The 18,439-nt window shown below is 38.7% G+C and overlaps 1 protein-coding gene across 1 annotated transcript; it reads left to right on the top strand.

Moving 5' to 3' along the window:
* Nucleotides 1–14,910: 14,910 nt before the first annotated feature.
* Nucleotides 14,911–16,782, top strand: LOC105207187. The gene has a single exon (XM_011176619.3). It carries the CDS (start codon nt 14,911–14,913, stop codon nt 16,780–16,782), a length of 1,872 nt encoding a protein of 623 aa, XP_011174921.3.
* Nucleotides 16,783–18,439: the final 1,657 nt, after the last annotated feature.

Here is an 18,439-nt window from a genome sequence, read left to right as displayed (position 1 = left end):
AACAGAGATAGAAGCAGTCGACGTCCGCGTGACGACTCACTGCAAAGTACTTTCCTATTGTATCTTGCTTGTCGCATACCACATCATCAAACATAAAAATAGAATTTGGAAGCGCCTCGTTCGGTTGAATGATGTCGCTGTTTTTGAAGAAGTAGCCAATTTCATTTATTGGCGTCAATAAATTCTTCAAGTATTGATATTTTGGCTATTGCAGCGATTTTGAGTACACGTACACATTTTTAAAGCGCACGCCGTGTAGACTTTCCAGCAAGTTTATCAGCACGTTTGTCTTGCCACAGTTTAAAGGATCGCAGATAATAACGCATATAGAAATCAGCAGCATGTTTCCATGCTTGTGCACCTTTTTTGCAGACATTAATTGTATCTTGTTGTCAAAATTTGTTACTTTAATCTCCTGCAACTGTTGCACGAACCACATTTTTACCCCTCTACAATGACAAAAATGAAGAATGGTACCGAGAGCTCGCCCCTATTTATAGAGGCGCGTAGAACAAAATAGCTCAGTACACAATGTTTCTCGTTGTGTTGGATGAGTGTAATATATACAATTTAATCGACAAAGAGTTACAGTACATACTGAAAATTGTTGCGAGAAATTCACAATTACATGGATTACGTGTGGGACAGATTATCCGAGCACATAAAAGCTGATTGGGAGGTTCAACAATATCGTCGGTGTCTAAAACACTATAATTTGCCGCATCATCAAATGCACGTTGACGGATCGGCACCGCTGAGATAGAATTGTAATGAATGTCTACGAAACGTACGGACTGCGGTTTGTTAAACAGTGCAATAAATGCACTTCCTTTTGAATTGCACATCCCCGGATATCAGTTTTGCGGCCCAGAAACGTATTTAAAAAAACGGTTGGTCAAGGGCGATCGACGTATAATTCCATTGGACGGAGCGTATCAAGCATGACATAGCTTACTCGCAAAGCAAAGATCTCGCCGATAGACATGCGGATGACAATATACTTGCAATGTTAGCGCAAAAATGCATTACCGCGAGAGTCTTTTGGAGAGAAAGCTGCTGGTGTAGCCGTTTGGGCAGCTACGAGGACCAAAACGAAAATGGGTATGGGCTTGAAAACAAAGACGAGAAAGAAGAAAAAAAGGATGATAAAAAAACGAATATTTCCAGTGGCGAAACGCGGTGATATGTTACCTATTTTACCGATGTTGGGCGTGCTCGGGTTTCTCATCGGTGGAATGGCCAACGTAGCAGAAACGATAAACGACAACAAAGTTGCACAACGTCAGCTCGAAGAGCTACGGCGTCACAATGGAACAAAGTCGCGAGCTGTATTTGGCTCCCTACAAATAAGGACAGGGATTGTATCTCAGCCCGTACAAACGTGGTCAAGGTGTATCAGTGAAGAAAACAAAAGCGTTAAAAAAGCGTTAAAAATGCCGTTAGGTGTACAGCAAACGTGCAATTGGAACAACTGGTAAAATGTATGCGCATTCCGCATTTCAGAGGTGTTTTTATGCGTAACGCATTCCCGATAAGCGGTGTACGTCGAAGCGAGAGCGGTATCATATGTTAAATCTGTACAATGTAGTGGGTCTTGGCACTCATTGGGTAGCGTAACGCAAAAAGAGATAATCACGTAGTATATTTTGATAGTTTTGGTAATCTTGGATCACCTAAAAAACTTATGCAATATTTCGGAGACGGTTTGACAAAAATACAGTACAAACACACACTTTATCAACGTTACCATCAAAGCAATTGTGGGCAACTGTGTCTACAGTTCCTCCAAACAGCCTATGTGCGCAAATTTAAAGCCTGATAGTGCGGTATTTAACTCAATATTTATCGCACAAATTTTTAATTATGTCGCTGATACTTACGCTAACCGGGAGAAGCAGAGATCGTATGAACTGCAAGCCATAAATGAGATTTTTTAGACGCACTATTTCACGGAAACGTCTGCAACATGCGATTCATGTTAATGATGGTAAAAAACATGACATCGATGATAACGATGACAATGAAGACTTCCCGATAGTGCTTTACGCAAATAACAATACAATGAAGAGCGAGATAAAATGCGCCTATAGAATAAATTTTAGCAAGCCTAACAACATTGGATCGCTACTGGGATTTTTTTCGAATCGTATATTACAGCCACGAAAATGGAACAAGCCGGACCTACCGATTAATATTCGCAACGTAAACATATTCGTATAGAATGCAATGTAATCTCAAGCGCGTTTAGCAACGACAAGCGTGTTTATACAATACATGAATTTTTGCCTAGGATACCACTTGGGTATAAATTGTCGGAAACGCCGTCACAGATCATTTATCTGCCAATCACCGTGCAGAGTATTTCGGACTTGATGATACGCGTCGACCAATACGGACGACTGTTAGACTTTCGAAAAGAAGAGATCACAGTCAGATTACACATACGACCGCTACGGCGATAACACGTGTGTATACCCGCGGCGTATGAGATGCTCGTGTTGAACGGCACAGTCAGAGATAACGTAGTATTTACGAAGCCAATATTGGTAGCAAATTGCAATTACCCGATTGCATTCATAAGAAGAAGTAACTTAACGTGTCAAACATTGCATTTTTACAATCTTTGGAATTCGCAGTACAAAACGTGTAAAATGACTGACATTCTCAACATCGGGTATGAGCCAATTTTTGACGATCGTGTCGTCAAGATTGAGACTCATTCGTACAATCCGTACACTAACACTGCGTTTGGACACAACAAAATAAAAATACCTATACAGCAGCAGGATTTATACAAGTTGCCGTACGAAAGATTTCTCTACATCGAGGGAAAACTTAAAAAAACTAGCTGCGGGATCCGATGTGGTATTAGGAAATAATTGTATCGCGTTCATGTTCTGATGAGATTCGATATAAACTCAACGACGTGGAAATTGATCGCAACAGAAACGTTGGAATTACCAGCACGCTCTAGAACTATGTTACTGTGTCATCCAACAGAAGCGTAATCGCAAGGAACGCTAGCTGGGATCCATGGAGTTTTCCAAATAGATATTTTAATTTTTGTGTACCGCTCAACATGCTATAGAGATTTTGCGAATATTATAGAAGTGTGGTGATTAACGCTCGTCATAAGTTGATTTTAATACGATCACGTAACGACAACAGTTGTCTATTTGGCAATACAGCGCGGAAGCCGGAAATTGAATTGCTCAAAGTACTGTAGCGGGACTGTCCCGATTACGCACATAAACTGTCGGATACGAGAGCATTTCCCAATCGAACACGGACCCGATCGGACACGGACCCTATTACACACGGATGCAATTGGACACAGTCATGATTGAACACACATCGTTTAAATCGGACACGGAGCCGATTGCGCACGGACTCAATTGCCCACAGACCCTATTGCACACGGACTCGATTGCACATGGACCCGATTGCACACGGATCCAATTCTACACGAAGAAAAATTATTTTAAGAACAGAAATGTCCTCTGACGAAAACCTAGTTAAGAAATAATGTAAATCTAAATTTTTTGGTGTATGTACTGTAAGTATTTAAGATTCATGTGACGTTTTAGTGCGAATATTAGCTGTTCTGTTAATAAACGAAATATTTTTATCTTTTACATCTAAGTAAGTTCAGAATCGCAATTAAGTTTTGCACACATTGTTGTACCCTGTACAACTACACGCATAGCAACAGGAAATTAAGATTCCTATTGCTATGCATACGCGTAGCGGACTCGAATTCCGCATACGCTAGAAATATCGAAAGACGCTGATGGTCTGTCGGGCTTCCGGCCCGCAACACCATCGCGCTGCGCCAGCTAATGCTGAGTCGCTTTCCGGTATTCGGATTTCGGCTAAGCGTGGGAGCTGCATGCCGCAAGGAACACGATTGGCTGAACCAAACGACGAATTTCCGTATAAATATCGCGACCAAATCGGAAAGCGACGGAAGAGTTTGACAAACAGCTGTCCGGTGTGTTACTCGCCGTGCGTGACTTACACGTCGAGCTTGTAACACAATCCGGAGATAACAGCCGACCTATATATACCGGGCCGTCCGCGAAGAGCAAGCAAACGAGCGACATATATAATCATACTACAAGTGTAACGAGGGCAATACTAAAGAAAATACATTATTTTAACGTTGGAACAAACAAGTGTTTTATCTTCAACCACCGAGCGGCCCTTCCTACGAGTCCTAACTCCTAAGGCGCCGAAAAGATCCCGATATACCTACCGACGTCCCCGGAGCCATCACCGGGGCAACATCAACCTGAATATTTAAACTATATAAATGTTTACACAGAAAAATTGAAATCTTTGTCAGTATGTTTTTAAACCATTTAATTTGTAATAACAAATAAAATAAATCGTAAAAATGTATTATTAAAGAAAAATATTCGTTGTTATTTACATTATGCATTTATTTAAGGTGGCTCTAAAGTGACATCGTTAGTCAATAATACAACTCACATAAAACTTGATAAAATACATTATGATTTTTCCTAAACATCATATCTAAATAAAAAATATTAATATTGATAATGTTCCCATTGATTTTTATAAGTAGTTTATAAATTTATAATAATTATAAAAGGTCGATTGATTAATGTTGTCTTGATCGCAAGACCCATCTTCTTTCGCGTCAGTGCGCAAGTACTGTAAAGATAGTGTGGATCTAGCAGCCGACTCGCCGTCTTCCCGCTGGGGTCTATAACCTCTTAACCATTTTACTTCAGTGACACGCATGCATCATCACTTTCTCAATTAAATTTTCTTAAAAACCCATGGCAACACACAACCTTTCATATACCACTGGAAAGCTTGTGATTTCATCTTTCAGTAATCAGTTTTTTATTAACATCTCTAGTTTTTCTTAAAAGATATCATATCATTTCCGGTAAAAATTCAATAACCTCCCATAAGAGCTATGGTAAAAACTGATTTTTTATATTGCCTGTTTGCAATAATTTACATGGCAACAGGGTCTCAAATTTTAAGAGATGGTTTATTATATATTAAAGAACAACCTCCTAAGTTTTATTTATGTGGCTAGTCTTAGTTTATTTTCGAACCACCTTAAAGTATAAACGTATGAATACATTTTCACGAATTGTAATATGTAATACACCTTTAATGCTGCATAATAACAAGACACCAGTATCTAAAGTACAACAAAATGTACTTTCTGAAAGTTAAAAAGTACAATAGAAATGTGCAATAAAAATATATTTTGTATGCTTTAAGAAAGAAAGATTTTCGTAAGAAGTAATACAAGCGCAACATAATGAAATTAGAAATAAAAATACTGTCAAGACTAAAAATAAATTGAATCATGTTCTGTATTTGGTAGAGCCAGCTCGTCGTAGTGTATTATGAGCTGCTAAAACCGTCTGAAACAATCACAGGCGATCTGTATCGAAAACAAATTAATACCTTTAAGCCGAGCATTGAAAGATAAACGGCCGCAATACGAGAGACGATAAAGTGACTTTGCAGCATGATGCTCGATCCCAAGTCGCAAAGTCGGTCAAAACATACTTGGAAACGTTGAAATAGAAAGACCTACCCTATCTGCCGTATTCTCCAGACATAGCTCTCTCTGATTTTCATTTGTTTCGATCAATGGTACACGGCCTGGCGGACCAGCACTTTCGTTCTTATGATGAAGTCCAAAATTGGATCGATACGTGAATCGCCTCAAAAGATGACCAGTTTTTTCGACGGGGTATACGTACGCTGTCCGAAAAATGAAAAAAAGTAATGGCCAGCGATGGACAATATTTTGAATCGTAAATGTATAACCAGTTTTTACAATAAAGCCTCGAATGTCGAAAAAAAAACGGCGGAAATTTATAACCAATACATTCGAGAGATTTATCATTAATTATCAGACACCTTGTATATATACAAACAAATAACAATGGCTATAACAATAATCGTATAAAATAAACTTTATTTATAAATATATATAAATACATTATTTATAATAAGTACAATAATTATAAATGTATTGTAAATATATTATTTATAAAGGTATACGAGGTGTGATCAAAAAGTAAGGTGACTTTTCATTTTTATAAAAAAATGTTTATTTATTCATCCAAAATTATGTTATCCCCTTCAAAATAATCCCCCTCTGATACAATGCATTTGTGCCAGCGCTTTTTCCAGTCGTCAAAACATTTCTGAAATGCACTTTTGGGTATTGCTTTGAGCTCCTCCAGCGATGCAGCCTTAATCTCCTCAATCGTCGCAAATCTTCGTCCTTTCATAGGCCTTTTCAATTTTGGGAAGAGGAAAAAGTCGCAGGGGGCCAAGTCTGGTGAATACGGTGGCTGAGGCATGATGATAGTATTGTTTTTGGCCAAAAAAGTACTCACTAGTAACGACGTGTGCGCAGGTGCATTATCATGGTGCAGAATCCATGAAATTTCTTTCCACACTTCCGGACGTTTTTTTCTTATTGATTCACGCAAACGCCGCATAACCTCAAGGTAATACTCCTTGTTTACCGTACGACCTTGTGGTAGGAATTCTTGATGCACAACGCCATGGTAATCAAAGAAAACTGTGAGCAAAACCTTCACATTCGAACGAACTTGGCGTGCCTTTTTCGGTCTTGGCTCTCCTGGGCTCTTCCACTGGGATGATTGGGCTTTGGTTTCGACGTCATAACCATATACCCATGTTTCGTCACCAGTTATAACCCTTTTGAGCAGATCAGGATCATCATTGACGTCGTTCAACATGTCTTGGGCGATGTTCATGCGACGCTGCTTCTGATCAAAATTAAGCAGTTTTGGAACGAATTTCGCTGACACACGTGTCGTACCCAAAACATCCGTTAAAATTGATTGGCATGAGCCAAACGATATGTTAAGATCATCAGCTATTTCTCTAATCGTGATTCGACGATTTTTCAACACAATTTCTTTCACTTCCTGAACATTTTCGTCGGTTTTTGACGTGCTGGGGCGTCCAGAGCGAGGTTCATCATTAACATTTTCTCGGCCCTCTTGGAATAACTTATACCATTTATAAACATTTTTTTTACTCAAAGTTGACTCACCGTACGCCACTGTCAACATTTCAAGAGTTTTTGAACATTTAATACCATTTTTTACACAAATTAATACAAACTTTCTGCTCCATTATTTTCAACAGCAAAAAATCGCCGAGCACGCAAACACGAGTCTAACCTTTATGCCTCTCACATAAAAACAACACATGCTATATAGTCAAAACTGTGAACATATGATCGTGACGAGTGTACTAACACAAAAAAAAAAAAATTTTGAAATTAGAGTGTACAGAGCGCGCGAAATTCAAAAAGTCACCTTACTTTTTTATCGCACCACGTACTATAAAAAAGATTCCAAAAAGTTGATATTTATTTTATTTTGAGAGAATTTGTGTATACATAACGTACACAATAATATATGTTTACGAGAGCCGTCTGAAAAGTTTTGAGCCTAACAGAGAAACAAGTATTTTTTCAATCAAATTCAGATTTTTTTTCAACATAGTCTCCTTTTACACTTTTCCCAACAATGCTCCCACTTTAACTCATTCAAATAGTTAATGTTTTGCTCTGCAAAATAGGCTTCTACGGATGCAATGACCTCCTTCATAACCTGTTCATAAGAATTTCTGTCCTTTGAGTCGAACTTCGATCCTAGGAAATAGGAAAAAGTCAGATGTGGTGAATATGGTGGGTGATCAATCAATTTAAATCATAATTTGTGAATTTTTGCAATAATGACTGACGAAGTATGAGACGGTGGTCTTGAAATAGCATTTCTTTTTTCTTGAAATGTATTTTTTCGCAATTTCTGCCTTTAGATTGTTAATTAATAATGCGTAGTACATACTTCCGTTATTGTTTACTTTTTTCAAGATAGTCGATGAACACTTTAATGACTATCTCAAAAATAGTCACCTTTCCTGCCGATAAAACTGTCTTCATCTTTTTTGGAGCAAATTCACTCTTTGCAGTCCACTGTTTTGACTGTTCTTTCATCTCAGGAGTAAAATAATGCACCAAAATTTTATCAATAGTTGTTATTTGACACAAAAAATCCGACTTGTTTCGTTTAAACTACTTCAAAAAAACCTTGGAAATGTTCATTCAAATGCGTTTTTGATCCACAGCGTGACACCCAACGTACGATTAGCTTATGGATGTCTAATTCTTCAGTTAATATATGACAAACACATTTTTTCGATATGTTCACAACCTCTACTATTTCTCAAACCTTGATTCGACGATCGTCTAGCACCATTTGGTGAACTTTTTTGATGTTATCGGAGATGGTTGGAGTTGTTGGTCATCCTGAACATTTATCATCAGCCAAGTTGGTGACGAATATTTTAAATTCAACTGTTCATCTTTTCACAGTGATGAATTAAAGTACCTGTAAACAGCGTCTAATTCGGTTTTAATTTGTGCATGTGTATTGCTTTCAAATGCAAACATTTTTTCAGATTTCTTTCGAAACATGTACGATTGTAATATGAATGGTTTTGACGAGTAATACCATCTTTATGTTGAGACTCAAAACTTTTCAAACGACCCTCGTATATGCTTTTAAGCGTACGGGTTTTGAAATTGAATACAATTAATAATTGCGTTCTTTGTTTACAGCTTATTAATTAAGATATTTTATAATTTTTTTGAAACAATAGGGGAGACCGGGGCAATTTGGAAGACTTTTTTTCTTTTTCGTCTCTTGAGTTTTACATTTATTAAAAAAAAAGTTGGACGATTTGAAAGTTTGAACGTTCCCTTTCACAATACCATTATAGATAAAACACGGAAATGTACTTGCTTTGAAGTACATATAAAATTGTCGACCAATGCCAAATATTTCGAATAGCCCCAAGCCCGGGGTAATTCAAAAATATTCCGAAAATATTATGAAATTTATGTTTTAAAATGAAAAAAAATGTGAAAAAGCTATTGTTAAGACTTTGTTTTATTCAGAAAAGAATATATAGCATTATGAAGAAATGTTACATACATAAAAGAATGCAAATGCGCAATAAAGAATTGTGTTGCTTTAGTGTTTTTGGAACAAGTCAGGGACTATTCATATTTTGTGTAATTACATCTATTGAGTATTAAATTGTGTATTTGGTACATAAAACGTAAATATGAAAGAAAAAATTCTCCGAACGACGATTCGACGTTTGGTGTTTCAAATAGCCCAGGCATCAACTGTGCGCATTATTGCGTATGATAGACAAAAACTAGACATCACAGCAAAAAATAACACAAAATGTTTCAAATATATTTAACTGGATACGATACAATCAAAGTTTTCAAAAGGAAGAATCGTATTTATCTTTCTTAAATTTCGAAGAAATGCTGACTATCAGAAATTACTTTGACTGTCGCAAAACACATTTTTCACTACTACGACTTCAATATTACGCTGTTATCGACAAAACTTTGTTAGCAGCATCGTTGTATTAGGACGCGTTTACAATATTTAAAGTAAATTTTTAATATGTATCCATAAAAAGATATTTCTATTTTTCGAATTGCCTCATCTCCCGAATTGCTCCGATCTCCCCTATATCAATAAACACGCAGAAAAAAATAGTTTAATTACTATATAATATTTTTTTAGCGGTTTACTCACGCGAGGAATATTTATGGTGTTACGATTGCAATACGGATTTAAGGCATGGACATAAAGGAGATTGCAACGATCCATACACGCCGGGTGCTTTTGACTTAGTTGCCTGTCCACGGAATGAATCTCATCATTGCCACAAAAGTATCATATTATGTAAGATTATCAAATACTAATTCATTATTTCTATTTAATTCACTGTTTTACAATAAGATACGAATTATAATCTGATACAAAATATTGCAAAATAATTTGATACAGTATATGGTACCTGTAAACATTTTTCTTAATTATTTATTATTTATACTATTGCTGAAAATATTCAAATGCTTGAGATTTTCTGACATGTCATGAAAAATAGAAAAAAATATGTATCTTTAAAAAAACAATAATAAGTTATATCGGACTGAAATTAAAACATAAAAATAGAATGCTTACGTCAGTTACAGCGGTTCTTGGTGCCAAATAATAATTTTTAATTTTTACAATTTTCAATTCAAACTCGTGCTGCATATTTGTCGGACTTGAAACATAGTATATGAAACCGGAATAATAACATTAATACTTTTAGAAGCATATATAATATCCCCTCCCCACCCGGAAAAACTGTAAAATATTTTATTATTAAATAACACGTAAGCCAGGGTGACTGCGGAAAGATATTGCGAAGCGTGTTATTTAAATAAATACGGCCGCTGCAGTGTTGCGGTCGGCACATGTGTGCTATATACCTCCATCTCTTAGGAAGCCACAGACGCTATTACGGGATTATTTGACCGTGTTTACGATTGTTTGTGAGTATTTAAAATGCCTTCGCCAATTGAGAATCTCGCCGACTGTGAAATACGCGCTGTAATTCATTATCTTAACTCATCAGATAATGATGAAATCGTAAAGTGTCTGTTCTCTTTTATTTTTTCGTCAACTTCCTGCACCAACTCGTCAGTAACGACTGAAAGTCGCCAACTTTGTTTCTCATCATAAATATGTGTGGCCATCTTTAAAAGTTCTAATCCAATTCCATACCATTTTATTGCTCATAATGTTTTCTCCATAAACTTTACTGATCTCACGATGAATTTCAGCCGCTTTCACGCCTTTAGCACTGAGATAACGAATTACAGTGCGTATTTCACAGTCGGCGGGATTCTCAATCGGCGGAGGTATTTTAAATACTCACAAACAAACGTAAATACGGTCGAATGATTCCGTTATAGCGTCTGTGGCTTCCTAATAGATGTGTACACAGCGCACATGCGCCAAATGCCGACCGCAACACTGCAGCGGCTGAATTTCAAAACGGTACTTACTTAAAAAACACGCCTCGTATATATGCTTTTGAAAGCATTAATATTATTATTCCGGCTTTATGTACTGTTTTAAGTCCGACAAATATGCGGCGTGCAGTTTTAGTTGGAAATTGTAAAAATTAAAAATTATTATTGGACTCTAAGAATCATTGTAGTTTATATAAATTTTTTATTGTTGTATTTTTGAAAAATTTTGAAAAAATTTATGCGATTCAAGCATATTACATTCTTCTTTAATTTCCCTTTTCAGTAAATTCTTTAGTTAGAAAAATTTTATAAAAAATGAATTTTTACACTGCCACGAGCAATTTCGCGGATCGTTGCAATAAAAAAAAATAAAAAAAAAGAGATCGAAAAAGGGGTACAAAATCCTTTAGTCTTACAGACGGTTTGCCACAAATGTGAAAATTGCGAAATTGCAAAGAGTACCATGCGTGTATTTAGGCAGCGTTAATTCACAAAACTAGCACGCACGAATACTTAACGCAAATTGATCAAAAATTTGCACTAGCAAGCATAAAATAAATTTCCAAACATTCACACAAAGAAAATCGTTTTTTGCGCAAGAGCAGCTAACTCAAGCTAACGGTAGAACGGCAGGAAAAGAGAATTCAAAAACCGTTCCCACCAAACACAACGTTACATGTAACGTAAATGTTAGTTGTAATTTCCCACTCAACAATGTAACTGTTATATAACGAGTGTGTTATATAACAGTTACATTGTTGAGTGGGAAATTACAACTAACATTTACGTTACATGTAACGTGGTGTTTGCTGGGTTTATCTTACTGAGTCGAGAAAGACAGCGGAAAAACAAGAATTTCGAGATGTTAAACTAACAGTAACAAATAACGTCTATTAAAATTGGACAATACAATTACTTATTATTAGTTGAGCGGTAACATCGAGCAACAACAGATACTCGGTTAAGCGGACGTATGGCAATTAATGAATAATAAGATATCTTATTATTCGATGGTCGTATTACTAACAAAGAAACGTACTCGCGTCTTTAGAACGTAGTAATCAACGAATCATTTGGCAGTCACACGTTCGTGAAAGATATTGCTGTCGGCGATACAACTTCTTATTTTGATCGCGACATGGAACAAAAGCGTAACTCTCACTAATATTCGAACATAAGACTCATCATTCGCAACGGAAATTAACTGTCGACACATGCCAACAGATGAAATTACAAGATTTGATAAAAGTGAAGACATAAGAGTCAAACAACGCAACGACCCGCTAATATCTTCGCCATTTCAAAGTATTGAAACCACGACAACAAAACAACTACCCCTATCGCGAATTTCTATAAGAATATTCTTATATGTGATCTATGGGTCCTAGAAAAAATGACTCAAGTGCACTAGACCTACATGGGACCTATATTCTTCATAAAATAAAAATATGTACATTTTTAGAATGAAATAAATAGTATTATAAAGAGTTATTAAGAATTAAACAATACAATATTTTAATCAAATAAAATTTTATGTAACAATTTTGATAAAAAATGTACTAAAATTTTATTTTAGTTTTGTAATGACTTTAAAATATCACTATATAACAATATATGTATGTATGTAATTAAGAAACTTCAATTTTTTAATTTACTCATTTCTTTACTTTTTCTTAAAATTTAATTGATAAGTTACAAAAAATATTTTGAATAAAAAAATACATATCTAATTATTTTGTATATTAAAATTACGTATGTAAAAATTTAAAAAATACGTCATTTTTTGTTTAATTTGCTATTATATTACATGACGCTCACGATTGTGTAGGTTTATAACGGTCTAAGATAGAAGAGAAAAGGGTAATATGGTACCTATTTTCATTTTAATGAATAACTTTGTTTACAACAATGTTTTACATTGAAACTTGAACAATTGTATTTGTTAAAGTGTTGTTTAACAGATACTAGATTCAAAGTAATGAAGTATTTATTATTTAGAACGTGATTTACAACAATGTAACGCATTGTATAATTGCTGGAAGAAAAAAAGTGATGGTAATATGGCTAGCCCAAAAATAATTTTAAAAAATTTATTTAGTTTAAAAAACACATTATTTTGTTATAAAATTTTATATTTTCAATTTTTCACTATTTAAAATTTTCCGGATTTAGATTCTTTATGTGTTTAGAAACTTTAGAGATATTATTAAAAATATCATTTTATCCCTATTTAACATTAAACAACAAGCATAAAAAAATACACTACTCAAAAGAAAATAGGGAACACTTTCCAGACACCAAAAATTAGGCTATTTTCAAATGACTGTAACTCGGTGAAAAATCATCGTAGATAAAAAATAAAAAAAGCATTTTGAAGCTTGAAGATCCAACTTTAACGCTCTATCAGCAGATTTTCAAAATTCTTTTAACTTCCTTGTCTTATGCAGTAAAAAAGCACACCCTGTTTTGTTCCTTAAAATTTCGTATTTTTGACACTTTGCAGCTCGACCAACAAATTTTTTTCGAACAATTTAAGTAAAGCTTCATAAACTACAACATTTTGCCTACAAAATGCTTTTTTTAAAATTTCTCTACGATTTTTTTTGACCGAGTTACGCTACTTTGAAGCTAAACCTGCATTTTTTACAAATGATATCCGTACTCCGTGAAAAATCATCGTAGACAAAAAATCAAAAAACCATTTTAAAGCTCGAAGTTCCAGCTTTAACATGCTGTTAATGGTTTTCAAAAATTTTCTCAATTTCTTAGTACTATGCCCCAAAAAAGATACACTGTTTTTTCCTTAAAATAACGTATTTTTAACAGCCTGTAGCTCAATAAAAAAATTTTTCTCGACAAATCCAATGCAAGTGCCATAAAGTATGACATTTTCTCTACAAAATGCTTTTTTTAAAGTTTTCTCTACGATTTTTTTTGACCGAGTTACAAGACTTTGAAGATATACATTTTTTACAGTACATTTTTCCGAAAAATGACGTCTACCGCCGACATTAGCATTACCCAATGTGCACCACGTGGAGGTTGTCGATCGGATTTTTGCACATCGTGTGTGTGTGTGTGTGTGTGTGTGTGTGTGTGTGTGTGTGTGTATGCATGTATCACAGCAGAGATAAGGACCCCGCAGTTCGTCACTTCTGCAGTATTTAATGACTCCAAACCCTCTCTGCTGTGTGTGTATGCGCTCGCGCGCATGAGAGTTCAATAGTGTGTATTTCCTCCTCTCTGATCAATTACTGCTTGCAAGTGTTCTCGCATATTTATACATCTTGCAATACGATCTTGCGGAATGTTGTGCCAAATTTCCGTTAAAATTTCTCCCAATTCTTCTAAATTTCGCGGCTGTTCCTCGCGACGCCTTAATCGTCGTTCCATTTCATCCCAAATGTGCTCGATTGGATTTAAGTCCGGGCTATTGGCGGGATGATTTAACAGTCTAATTGCGTGTCGTTGAAAAAAACGTCGCGTTATATTCGCCGTATGAGGTCGAGCGTTGTCCTGCATAAAAATAAAGTTCCGACAGGTTCGATTTAATAGCAAAACGTGTGGTCGTAGAATATCGTTGATATAACGAACACCCGTCATTGCCGGAGGTAGCAGGATCACTAGATCACTTCGTCTTGTAAGTGATATACACCCCCACACCATCACGGAACCGCCGTTGTAGGATCGTATTGGCATAACGCAACGTCGATCATAGCGTTCATTTCGTCGACGCCAAGTACGTATACGAGCATCATTGCCATAAAGGCAAAAACATGATTCGTCGGAGAAATATACATTTCTCCAATCCCTAGCGGTTCAATTTATGTGATCGCGCGCAAATTGATAACGTATTTGGCGATGTACGAGTGTGAGTCTTGGTACTTGTGCACGAACACGAGCGGAGGTCGTCGCAGGCGTTCCCTTGACGGACGGCGCTTATGATGGGGCGTGGCAGGATTTAGTGATGCGCTATGACAATCCGCGAGTCCTGCTCTGCGCTCACAATGCGCTGGCGACCATTTGTAGCGCATCGAGTGACGGAGGTGCAAAATCTTGTGCCGGGCGAGCGATGGAGGCATGTCCCCACGATTTCCAATCCAGCGGACCTGGCAACCAGGGGGATTCCGGTCTCGGAGCTCCTTGGACTGGACCTGTGGTGGAGGGGTCCTGAGTGGCTGCGGGGACCGCCCGCCGCATGGCCCGCGGTGGGTGACCTTGCCACTCGCCAAGAAGAAGAGGAAAGAAGGGCGGTGCATTTAGCCGCTCCAGGAAATAAGGAGGACCTCCTCGAGGAGAGATTCTCGCTGACGCGGCTTGTACGCGTAGTGGCGTATTGCTGCAGATTTTATCGGAGCGCCCGAGGCATACTCAAGCAAGACGGGTTCTTGACGAGCGCTGAGTTGGAGGCTAGTCTGTCTAGGTTGGTGAGACTGGCGCAGAGAAGAGAGTTTCCGGGGGACTTGGAGGCGCTTACGGCGGGCGGCCCGCTGCCGACCGGGTCGTCGCTGCGAGCCTTGAGTCCGTTCCTGGACAAGGATGGATCCTTGCGAGTGGGCGGTAGACTTCAATCCGCTCAGCTGCCCTTCCCGAAGAAGCACCCTCTGATTCTTCCAAAGGAGGGTCCTCTCACCGAGCTGGTCCTTCGCAACGCGCACACCGCTACCTTGCATGGGGGCCCTCAACTCATGCGGAGCTATCTCCTCCGCCGGTTCTGGGTCGTGGGGGTGGCCACTCGAGTGCGAAGGATCGCCCGAGAGTGCGTGCGCTGTGCCCGTTTCCGTGCGGAAACGGCACAACAGGGGATGGGCCAGCTGCCACCCGAACGCGTGCGTCCCTCCAGGCCCTTTGCATCGGCGGGAGTCAACTACGCCGATCCCCTGCGTATCCGGGCTCACAAGGGACGAGGAAACATCTCTAGCAAGGGCTATATCTGTCTCTTTGTTTGTCTAGCCACCCGAGCGGTTCACCTGGAGGCCGTGTCGGACCTGTCGGCGTCGGCTTTCATTGCGGCGTTCCGCCGATTCACAGCACGTCGGGGTCGTTGTCGCCTGCTGCTTAGCGATAATGCCACCAACTTTCGAGGAGCTGACGCTGAACTGAGGGCTAGATTTCGGGCCGCCTCTGAATTCTATAAGGAGGCCGGCGAGGTGCTGGCCAACGACGGGACCGAATGGAGGTTTATTCCGCCTCAGGCTCCTCACTTTGGGGGACTCTGGGAAGCGGGAGTTCGTTCGGTCAAGCATCACCTGCGCCACGTCATCGGGGATCATGCCCTGACCTATGAGGAGACGGCGACACTGTTGTGTCAGATTGAGGCCTGTCTCAATTCAAGGCGGCTAAGTCCATTGAGCACGGACGCGGCGGATCTAGTGGCGTTGACGCCTGGCCACTTCCTGGTGGGTGAGGCGCTCGGGAATATACCGGAGGTCCCCGAGTTCGATCTTCATCCCACGTCGCGCTGGCGGTTGATCTCCGCAATCAAGGAATCCTTTTGGAGGCGGTGGCACGAGGAGTATCTGCATCTGTTGCAGCAGCGCTCCAAATGGACCCGAGAGCGGACCAACCTCACGCCGGGCATGATGGTCTTGGTGAGGGACGAGCTGCTGCCGCCTGCTAAGTGGCCATTGGCTCGGGTTACACGAGTCTTTCCGGGACCGGACGGATGCATGCGCGTGGCGACGGTCCGCACGGCGGCGACCGAGCTGACACGGCCGATCACCAAGATCTGTCCTCTTCCACTCACCACGGATCGGCGCCCTCTCGGGGGACTTGACCAAGCCACCTGCCGCTACGTTGCACTGACGAGCGCTCTTCGCAGGGGACGTTTTTTAATAGCTCTTTAATCTTTAGTTTAGTTGTATCTGATCTCCCATTATTTTTTTTTTTTTTTTGTTCACGTCATTAATCGATAATCTAGAGTAGTTGTTCATTTATTTTTTGGTTTACACCTTAGTCAAGCCAGTTCGTATTTCGTCAGCCGGACGAGGCGGGCGGCATGTTCGTTATTTGAGCGAATTGAAGCGCCGCCCGATTCCGGCGTATTCGTACGGCGCTGTCTGCTTCCCCGGCCTCGTCGTCGTTCTCGGTGGATCGAGGAGCTGGGGGCGACGGGGAGACGCGATTACCTTTTCGTTCAAATTTTGGTCGACGGGCTCTCTCTCGTTCGACGACTGTGCCACGGTAAGCACGCGACTAGCGACCGCGATCCGCTTTGACTCTGTCGGCGAGTGCGATTCTTATATTGTACCGAGCTTTAGTATTCCGTAAGCACGGAGATTCCTGAGCGCTGTGTTGAAAGGAAATAAAGTGCGTTTAACAGTAACTGCAGTGCGTGTCTCTAAGATACCTTCTGTACTTTCGCTTAAGTACGTCCAGGAAGGTTATCACTGGACCGAGGCGATACGCGAACACTCTACGTAACGTTTTCACAATTACTTGTTAAATTTAATTACATTAAATAAAAAACATCATTTTTAAAATGTAAAATATTATTTGATTTTAAAATATAAGTTACCCCGATAGCCACCTGTCTGTGTTGTTGCTGTAATGTTGCCGAAAACAAAGGGCATTAGTTTTTAGCAAATTTAGAACAAGGTGTGTGCTTCATTTGCCTTTGATTTGACATCATATGAATTCAGTATGTTTTGCTGCCAATATGCTGCGTATTTGCTGTCAATGGTTTATCGCTATACATAAAGAGCAACATGATAGCGAGTTGCCAACAACATGTGCTGAGTCATAAATTTCAGCAAAAATTCAACAGCATGTCAAAAACGGTTAAATATATGTTTTGTACCCTTTTTTTCAAATATATAAAAAATAAATAAGTTAATTCTTTCTGCTGAATTGTTACCGCCCTGCCAATAATGTGCGATAAAACCGATTTAAAAAAAGTAATCCGAATCGATCGAGATTTCTGCACCAAAAATACGGTATTAAGACCGATTGAAAATAAGATCGGAATCCAGATAAATTTATTAAAACAGAAACATTTAATTTAAATTTAATTCTTTTTAATGAAAAAGATACAAGAAATACTTTTTTTGTAAACTAAACATTTATTACGTTTACATTAATGTATTTTGTTTTAATAAATTTATCTGGATTTCGATCTTATTTTCAATCGGTCTTAATACCGTATTTTTGGTGCAGAAATCTCGATCGATTCGGATTACTTTTTTTAAATCGGTTTTATCGCACATTTTTGGCAGGGTGGTGAAAGGGTGGTACAAGGTTAAATAACAATACAAATCGTTATTTACATATAAAGATATAAAATTTTATGTTGACCAATGTTCCACACACACGTCACGTTTGAAAAAAATGGGAGCGAGTATTCGTCTCGAGCTTACAACAAGCAAGTTCTAAAAGCTTACGGAAGTATGAGCTGGGATGTCCGCCGCGGTGACCCCTAGATATAACGCCTGTGGCCGCACTCGACTCACGAGAAAATCCCTCGCGGCGTGGTCGCCTAACGGTGACGCCAGCACTCACTTATTA

Source organism: Solenopsis invicta, chromosome 12 (genome assembly GCF_016802725.1).
Source record: "Solenopsis invicta isolate M01_SB chromosome 12, UNIL_Sinv_3.0, whole genome shotgun sequence".
In the NCBI taxonomy this organism is placed as follows: Eukaryota; Metazoa; Arthropoda; class Insecta; order Hymenoptera; family Formicidae; genus Solenopsis; species Solenopsis invicta.
Note: the sequence above shows the minus strand (reverse complement) of the source record. Positions and strands in the feature narration are given on the sequence as shown.